This window comes from Gavialis gangeticus, unplaced genomic scaffold (genome assembly GCF_001723915.1).
Source record: "Gavialis gangeticus isolate Ggan-Ray unplaced genomic scaffold, GavGan_comp1, whole genome shotgun sequence".
Classification (NCBI taxonomy): Eukaryota; Metazoa; Chordata; order Crocodylia; family Gavialidae; genus Gavialis; species Gavialis gangeticus.
Genome location: NW_017728992.1, coordinates 68,493,661 through 68,503,287, shown reverse-complemented (window position 1 = coordinate 68,503,287; position 9,627 = coordinate 68,493,661). Strand labels below are relative to the sequence as shown.

Below are 9,627 nucleotides of genomic sequence, written 5' to 3'. Positions count from 1 at the left end.
GGGGTCGGACTAGATGATCTGCTCAGGTCCCTTCCAACCCTAGAAACTATAAACTATAAACACCATGTCAAAGAGCTGCTTTGGTCAGCTCCCAAGAGCAGGGGTGTTTTCCTCTTCAAAGGGGCAGAATGCTGATGTCCCAAATAGCAGAGCAGACCATTCAGTTCCAAACAATGTCACTGCAGTTTCTTCTGTCCTGTCTTGGATGCCACTCTGTCCAAGGATGGCATTTCATGTTACCAGCTTGCCAAGACCAAACCTCTGCACACCCTGTTCCCCAACCATCCTGCCAGGCTCCTCACCCATCTCCACAGCAGCAGGAGGTGGATGGAATGACTGCATCCAAGCGTAGATAAACTAGGTCTCCCTAACCCTGCAGGATTCTGGCCCTACACCTATAAAGTTTCAAGAGAAATTCAAAGGAAAAAGAAGTCCAAGCTTGTTCCACACTAGCACTTCCACTGCCCCACCTGATCCATAGCAAGACCCACTCTTCCCCCCACTCCAGTGACCATTGTTATTTTTGTCTAAGGCACTCATCAATAAATTACTCCCGCCACAAATCTGGGAAAGAATGCTGCCAGCCTGGCAGGCACAGAGTATATTGTAAACATAAAGTAAAACTATACATGCATTGGCATTAGCAGAGTCAACAGAAAGTAACTGCACATGCAGATTCAGTACATTTACATATCTCACACCTGCCTTTCCCTCCCAGTGCTGAAGTGCACCCAACCCCCTCCTCTCCTCCTCCTGCTGGCCCTTGGAGGACTGTCTTTGAAAAGTTTTTCCTATGGCAGAGACACAATAGTTAGTCCCCGTGTACACATTTTTATACCCTAATGAGCCATTAACAACAAGAAAAGGATTTTATTGCTTTGTATGAACACGCTATTGAAAAGTGGATGGTGTCTTACTCAGAGAGCATGGGGAGGGAAAGAAAAGAGATTGGAGGAGAGTCTGATAGCCAGCGAAGACATGGTAACAGTGCAGGAAAACATATGTACCTAACCTCGCAGAGACCTGCCCCCCTCAACACTGTAAAGAATAAGAATAGGGAAGAGAAGTGGTCTCAGGAGATTGAGGATGTCAGGGAAGCAACATTATGAGTCTTGGTGTAGTTTCTGGCCTGTGCTCCTAACTTCCGGCTCCTGATCATAATGACACATCCATGGCTGGCAAGAAGAACAGATAGTGAATGTGAAAACTCATTTCTCACACGCACCATGCTCATGGGACCTCAGTTCCCTTATCAACAGGACACACAGCACAGGGCAGTGTCCATCCTAAGCACCACACAATTCCAGAGTGATACTGTTCCTCCTTCAGATGGAGAGAGGAAATGGAGCTGACAGGTCAGAGCTTTCGCTGATTCTTCAGCAAGGATTGCAAAGCAGAAGGTTATGGCAGGTCTGGGATGGGAGCGTAGTCAGCCAACCCAGTCCCTACTATGCAGGTGTCTCATTGATGATCACTTCAGTCAATATCAGGTCTTTGGGAGTGAGGTTGTTGGACAGCTTGATCCTCAAGTTCAGAGGAATATATGGTCTCTGCAGGCCTATCATAAACTGGCAGTGCTCTTTCAAACTCAAAGTTGTCCTGTGAGACCATATCCTGCAGAAGCAAGAGAGTATAAAGCAGAGGTTCCCAACCACTCAGCTGCAGCCTGGTACCAGGCTGCAGTGGTTTGGCTGCCAAGTCATGGCATAAGTCCCCCCCACTCAGACCCCCATTTGTCCGCCTGAGCAAGCAGCTTCTAGGGTCACAACTGAGCTTCCAGGGTTAAAGCCAGGGAGCTGGGGAGCCCCAGGAGGGAGGCAGCCAGCTCCGTGCACCCAGTCCCACTTCCAGTGGGCCGTGGTAAAAAAAAAAAAAAAAGGTTGGGAACCACTGGTATAGAGGAAATGGCTGCCCCTCACCCATGAGCATAGTTCCTGCCTGCAGCACAGTGAGACTTTGGCTAGGGAAGTATTATAGAGAAGGCAGCATTCCTAAAATAAAAGGGCATAAATTGGAGGGTATCCCTGCTGTTCCATGACCTGGCAATTCCCTTACCCACACAGCAACCCCAAACACTGTCTGGACACTTGAGTGGAGGGGCCCAAACATAGAAAAGTGCAAGTCAGTGGCTACCTCCATGAAGAGCACCCCGGTCTCAAGAGCTGGAAGGGAACAACCCAATTCCCAGGCTGCGATAGAAACAGAAGGGACTTTGGACTTATTACTCTGCGCTCTTGATGGTGCGAGGATGGCCAGGTGAAAAACACAGGGTGAAACTTTTGCTCAACAGTTATCCCCAGAGATCTTAGTTCAAAAGACAAAAGTGAACAAAGTGTTCAGAACAGTAGATAATTAAATATAAATAAGTGATCATAGTGTTATTTGCTAAAGTTTTGCTATATGCTTTTGATGCTCTTGAATTTGTTTTTAATTATATTATTACATATGGTCATGCTGTCATTAAGAGATCCAGTTCTAAAAGCTATGTGATAAAATTTCTAATTACTTTTCCTTAGCAGATCCATAATTTCAAGAACCTGTTGAGTCTCTGTAGGTCAGAAATAAATTGACATATGGTGGTAAACTTTAAAAGTTCAGTATTTATCTAGTTCGTGCACATACATATCTGATGTTTCATGATTTTTTGTCAAGTTGTTTCAAGTACTACATATTGCCTGTTGAGGTACAACCAAAAGTAAGGCCTGCCCTTCTCTTGAAAAACTTATACTGTAAAAGGGTAGTAGACATGAGGTAGGCATGTTGGAAAGAGAGATTTGATGGCTTTGATGGCTCTACTCCCATGAGTATTCAGGGTTGCATGAGCTTGTTTTAGTGACTAAAATAGTAGTAGTTAAAAATGTATTTATGCTCCTCAACACAGTTGCTGTACAGCTAGGACTTGGGGGAAATAGATTTAAAAACATAAAACTAGAGGAAGGAAAGGACTGGTTCATGAGCGTTCTCTGGAGAATGAGCTGATGGGAATTGAGGAGGAAGACTACCTCCAAATTGCAAGAATTAGAGCAGAGTATTTTTTGTGTGTAAGCTTCTGAAGTGCCTCAGGGTCCTACAGGATGAAAGTTTTGTGTACTACATAATTGTAACCAACTTTTTATGGGGAACATTATTGTGTGCAAAATGGATTGTTTTCTGGATGGATAAAATCTTATTTTCACTTTATGCATTGTAGTATGTATCTCAGCATTAATTTCTTCCTTTCTAAATTATTAATGCTACCCTGTAAAAGAATATGTAAGAAATGTTTTCTCCATTAGTGTTGGAGGTCACAATCATGTAACTTTTGGGCCCTTTCATTCTGGGCTATTTTCATTGTAATATTGACCTGTGCTTAGCATAATTTAAAACTGGTAAGTTGCTTTGCTGGCTATTTTTTCCTTTGCTTCCTGGACAGATTGTGCCTACCATAATTAATTGTTGTTTCTTTTTCTTGACTTGATGACTTAAAATGTTTAGAATGTATTTAAGTTTGCAAGTGGCATTGCTCAGCCATCATATTAATCTAATATTAATGATGTATGCATCTCTCAAATTAAGTAAACATAATGAATTGGAAAAATGAAAAGGGGATGTTGATCAAATTCTAGATTTTGCTTCAAGGAAGAGAGAGAGTATAACTACTATAAAAACTAAACATACGATTGAGAAGTTTTTAAATTAAGTGGAAGCTTTTTTCCTTTTTTTTTTAATTCTAATGCTTTTAGCTGACAATTTTAGATGATGGAAACTGACTTGAAGACATACCTATGAAGCATGATGCTTAAAAATTGTCATAATGTAATATACGGATAGGAGACCAAGTCTAGGTAATCAGCAGAGCACTGAAATGTAATTAACCCTTCTTTTGATGAAGATCTAGACATGCAAAGAAGAGAGCAAATATTTTAAGCCACTAGGGTTTTCCTCAGTGAGACAAATAGCTAACATGAAGCTTAAAGAAAGTGGTCTGTGTTCAGGCCCAGAAAATCCTGGGTAGACCAAATAGTCACATTCAGCGCCATAAAAGAACAGCGCTTGAAATAACATCACAAATTTTGATGATGTCCAAAAGGCCTTTAAGAGCCTCACAGATATGCACTGTGGAACTTTATTGAGTCTCTCAGAATTCCATATAAACCAACACCATCAAGGTGACAGAGATGTGAGGCATTGTGTAAGGTTGAACGGACACTTGAGAATAATTCAGAACAGACAATGTTATGAAACAAAACTAAATTCTCGGTTTGCTGTGGTTCAATTGCCATGGAGTGTAGAATGAAGTGTATGGCACTATAAACACTAATGCACCTTGGATAGGTGGCAGGTATCTAGAATTTCCTGATTTTTCCGGTGAGCAATATCTTTAGAAGTCTACAAAGCTGCTAAAAACAGCCAAGTAAGGATCATAATCAGTTGTATCGAAATGAACATCCTTGGGGCCAGATATTAAAGCAGCAATGTTACCCCCTGGTTCTCCTCCAAAATGCAGAGGGAGCAAACAGCAGGATTGATATTGCCTGAAAGCACATTTCAGTTTTCTCCAATCAAAAACCCAGTTACCTTTTTAATAAATCAGTTTTCTTGAGCACCACAAAGTATTAACTTCAAGCATGCATATAGACATAATCATAGCAGTTTCAGTAATCTTAGCAAAATATGATCTTAGCAAGCAAGTAATTGTATATTACCAGTCCTAATAATATGCAACTTGGGAGTTGGCTTCCAGAACAGGCAAGGTTCCTTGAAGAGAAAGATCAGATGTCTTCAGCTCTCAGGCATTGTCAGGGTGGGGAAAAGGAAGAGGAATAGCTTTCTTTTGTTCAGGTTGTCCTCTAGTCACATAGCCAATTAGACAATTTTTCTTGTTTTTATCAACCACCTGGTTTGTCTCCCCTTTATTGCTGTTTCTTTTCCCTCTCCTTGGTACCAGGAGCCATCTGCTTCAGATATGGGTGGAATGTACCATAACAAACCCTTTTATTCCTAACAAACCTCTATCATAGACTTGTGCAGAAAAACAAGCTGCCTTAGATCCTTTTCCCTGTAGGGAACAGGTCATACAATAGCATCACTCCATGAATGCACTCTTAGCCTACTTATGCCAAGTCATCTTTAGGCCTTGCAGGCCTAAGGGACCATTTCAGTCCTGTTAAGCATCAAAAGGCTGAACTATATCCACAGCAACACAAGGGAGATGATCCTGCCTCAGGCAGGGGGTTAAACTAGATGACCTCTGGAGGTCCCTTCTCTATGCTTTTGTATGATGATGACGGGCAAAAGTATCAAGAAGGTAGAATGACTCATTTGCCCTAAGCACCATCATACAAGAGACATCAAAACTATGGAAGGCAGTCACAAAGTTTGGTAAACTCAGACACTGTACAAAAATCAATGATACTGAGAGCTTTCAGCAAAAGGTAATCTCTTTGCTATATGAGTGAGAGGGCTGGAGATCTACCAAAACATTAAACTAGTCTCCAATATCAAGTGAGATTTTTCTGAGCATTGGATGGAAAGCTTTGTCACCAACAGAAAGATCCAATAAATCACCAAATACTTGAATCTTTATCCTTTCATTCTTTCTATCTCTTTTATGTTGCTAGGATAATGATATCAATCCCTATTCACAGTCCTGACCAAGTTATTTTGATAGTTATCATCTTCAGCAGTTTGAGAGACAAAAGTAGTTCCTGCTGAGAAGTGTAATGCGCTTCCAGACGAGCATTATTAGCATTCTGCCTTTTTAAAATTTTTCAATTTTCAAAAAAGTTAAGGCAGATTCAAATGAAACCTGGTAATGTAATCCATTTCATAACAAACAGCCACAAAAATTGCAATCACCCTGAAAAAGTTACAAAGGTTCATTGGTTGTACCCATGTTGGTCTAAGGACATAGACAAGGTTCTTTGGGTAAATGTGATATCTTTTATTAGACCAACTAAATAGTTGGAAAAAATGTTCTTTGCAAGCTTTCGGGCACAAACACCTTCTTCAGGCATAGGGAGACTTTTTAGTTGGTCGAATAAAATATATCACATTTACCCAAAGAATTTTGTCAGACAAAGGTTTGGTATTGGACCAGACACAATGTAAAAACTGTATTAATGAAACTATTGTAACTTTTTCCTTAAGTGATAACCAATACGTACAACAATGCTGAAATCAGTTTTTGTCACCTTCCATTAGCCGGTTTTTACTTTATAATGTACTTGAAACTCAAAAAAATGGATGACTTAAGCAATACAAGGCAGAAATTCTGCTGTGTAGCTCAGATTAGCTATACCTTGACTAGTTCATAAATGACAGCAGAACTAGTTGTGATTTTCAGTATAGTGCTGCATATTTTCAGCAACATCTAATTAATTTATTTCCCACTAATGCTAAAACTTTAAATATTTTGCTGTGTAGATTTTAAGTTCAAACATAGTTTTTTAACCATTAAATGTTAAAGTAGGTTGTTACATCCATTAGCATCAGTTTAAAGGGTATTGTTATTTTCAAGGACGTTAATGAAAGGTTATTACCACTCTCTGTGATATCAATCAAAAGTTATTACCAGCTCATTTTCTTTTGTGGATTACATAAAAATAATCAGGTAAAATTAGAAGCAGTGTGTCATAGTTCACAAATTATTGTTCAGATGTCTTATTTTGTTGTTGTTACAGGGAGTAACATTTAAAAAAATGCATGATATTATTGTTTGCACTGTAGCTGTCTTAGTCTGAAGTCAGGCAGAAAGACCTTGGAGACTAACTAGTTCAAAGAAGTATGAGCTTTTGTAGGCTACAACTTGCTTAGTCAGATGCAGGCATCAGTTGTTGCTTCCAAAAGCTTATGCCTCACTTACTCTAAGGCCCCTGGCAGACATGCAAGTGAAGGTTTGATGGGATCTGATGTGGGATTCTCACAGTCACTCTTCCTGCCATGCCACACATGCATAGCAGGAGGTGTGATTGTCCAGCATCAAATCCCATCATGCCTTACAGTTGTGCAGCTGGGAGCCATATCAGCTGGATGTTTCCAGCCACTGAAGCAAATGGTACATCCCTACATCTGGGAGCCTGATTCAGCTGATGGGGCTATTAGTCTCAGGAGCAGATCACCTGACAGGGCTCCCAGCCATGGGGGGTTCACCCACGGGTGGGAGCCCCAGCCTGGCCACATGATCAATTAATGGTGTGATAGGAACTAGTCATGTTATTACACATTTTTTGTCTATTACTTTGTGGTTTATTCCTTGTTTTATCACACTATTAATTGCATTAATGCATGGCCAGGAGGGAACACAAGATGTGATGAATTGGTTAATCATATCTTATGTGTAACGTGTGCTAGGGGTCTAAGGTACCACCCTGTCCTACCTTCTATGTGTACTTTAAAAGGACTTTGGTTTATATAACATTTTTGCTTAAAAAGTGTCTTTGTTTATAGGATTGTAAGTTTGTAATGGTTAATTTTACTCTTTAGCAGTGTATTTGCTTTCATTTCAACCATTTTCATTTTTCTAGGAACAGTAATTGGTGTTGTCATTTACACTGGGAAGGAGACACGAAGTGTAATGAACACATCCAATCCAAAAAACAAGGTAGGCTGGCATGGCTCGAATAACAGCTAATTAAACATGTCTTACTGTCTTCATACTTTTCCCTCGAATGTGATAGTTCAAGACTATCAAACTAACAGTTTGGTTACAAACTTTGTGTTATATAAAAATGTTCTGCAGTGCATCAAAGGATATGTGATAGCTTAATTTTTTTGTATAGCAAAGGAATCCTGTCTATAGGATGCCATTGTATGTATCATAAATTTGCCATCTTATTTCAGAAATACATGTTCAAATGACTAGGTGGAAATTATGGTATAATGGTTTTATGCAGTGATTCTCAACCAGAGTACCGTAGCACCCTGGAATGCCATCAAATCCTTTTAAGGATGCCATGGTGTGCCAAGCAATATTTGTAGGGTTAGGTTTGCGAACACCTACACACAATTCACAAAATAAACCCAGAAACCTCAATAGGAATCCATAGTGTCAAGTATGTTGTGATCCATTATGTTGTTTCTAAGTTCTTTGCAACAGAAGACTTGCGCTATTATTTTTCTGCAATCAAAAAAACATGAGTGATAGCTATGAGCTGACATTTTCCAAGGGGTGCCTTGAGTCTAAAAGGGTGAGAACCGCTGATCTAATGCAATAGAGTACAGGTAATATGCCTCCTAAATCTTAGGCCCTCATCCTGCAAATTCTTTCCTTTGCATGGAACCCTATTTACTTCAAGTCATATCACTAATTCAGTGGAGTTCTGTGTGGGAAAGGCAGTTGTGTACCAGAATTTAAGACACAGACAGTAATATCAATTTATGATGGTATTGTATGAGTTACTTACAGTTAGGTAAATATTTATCTAATAAAATACTAATTCCATGAGACTGCAACCAGAGATGTAAAGTTAGGAGTTACATGTGCAACTTGGGCACCTTTTCAAACTAATACTTAAGGGAATATGCTTATTCCTCAAACACAAGTTTGTGGTAGATTTTGTAATATTAGCTCTGTCCATTCCTGTCCTGTTTGTCTATGAGCTAATGTTGTTATAAAAAATTACCCTCTTGGTTTACACGAATATTTTATTTAAAATATTTTATATATCTTAATGTTTTAGGTTAGTATTAGGAAGACAGGGAAAGAAGACTTTTTCATCTTCTATACTTTTCATAATATAATTAATGCTCTCTCTTTGTTTGTCGTGTTCTCAGCCCTAAAAAAGTAATACCTGAAAGCCAGCCAGACTCCTCCAAAACATTAGAATTTTCTTAGTCTCAGAGAAAATACAGCAGATTGGGAGATGTCCCAGATGATTGGAAAAGGGCAAATATATAATGCCCATCTTTAAGACAGGGAAGAAGGAGGATCTGGGGAACTATGGATTGGTCAGCCTCACCTCAGTACCTGGAAAAATCACAGAGCAGATCCTCAAGAAATCCATTTCTAAGCATTTGGAGGAGAAGAAGGTGATTAGGAAAAGGCAGCATGGATTCACCAAGGGCAAGTCATGTCTAACCATCCTGATTGCCTTCTGTGATGAGATGACTGATAGGCCTGTGCAAAGTGAAAAGTATTTGCTTTGGATTCGGATTCAGCTGATTCGGAGAGACAATGATTCAGTTCAGAGATTTGAATCACTGTCCCAATTCGATTCTGCTGAATCGGATCTGAAGATTTGCCTCCACTTCGGAGATTCAGCCATAGACTAAAGAGGCAACAGTCCTCACCACAGTGGACACAGCTGCCTCCAGCTGGTAAGTCTGTTGTGGTGGGCAGTGAAGAGGTGTGGGAGAGATTAGGGATGGGCCTGGGACAAGCTGCCCAACCGGGGTGGAGGGGAGGGTAGGCTGCAGGTATAGCAGCACTGGGAGCAGGGGCTAGGCCCTGCTGTTGCTTGCCCCCTTTTGCATGGAGCAAGCTACACCTGCATTATGCCACCCTGCTGCAGCTGGGCAAGTGGCAGCAGGGCATACTCCCCGCTCCCAGCGCTGTCGCACCCCCATCCCATGCCCCATCCCCCTGCCCTGGCTGGGCAAGTGGCAGCAGGGAATAGCCCACTGCTACTCAGCCGAGGTTGGGGGGGG

The 9,627-nt window shown here is 40.7% G+C and overlaps 1 protein-coding gene across 2 annotated transcripts in view; it reads left to right on the top strand.

Annotated features, from left to right (window-relative positions):
• Positions 1 to 9,627, top strand: part of ATP9B (ATPase phospholipid transporting 9B (putative)) — a 447,238-nt gene that overhangs the window by 273,903 nt on the left and 163,708 nt on the right. For both annotated transcript variants that reach the window (XM_019524099.1, XM_019524092.1), the window contains exon 11: positions 7,506 to 7,582. In XM_019524099.1, the coding sequence (XP_019379644.1) occupies positions 7,506 to 7,582 (77 nt within the window). The remainder of the gene's footprint in view (positions 1 to 7,505; positions 7,583 to 9,627) is intronic.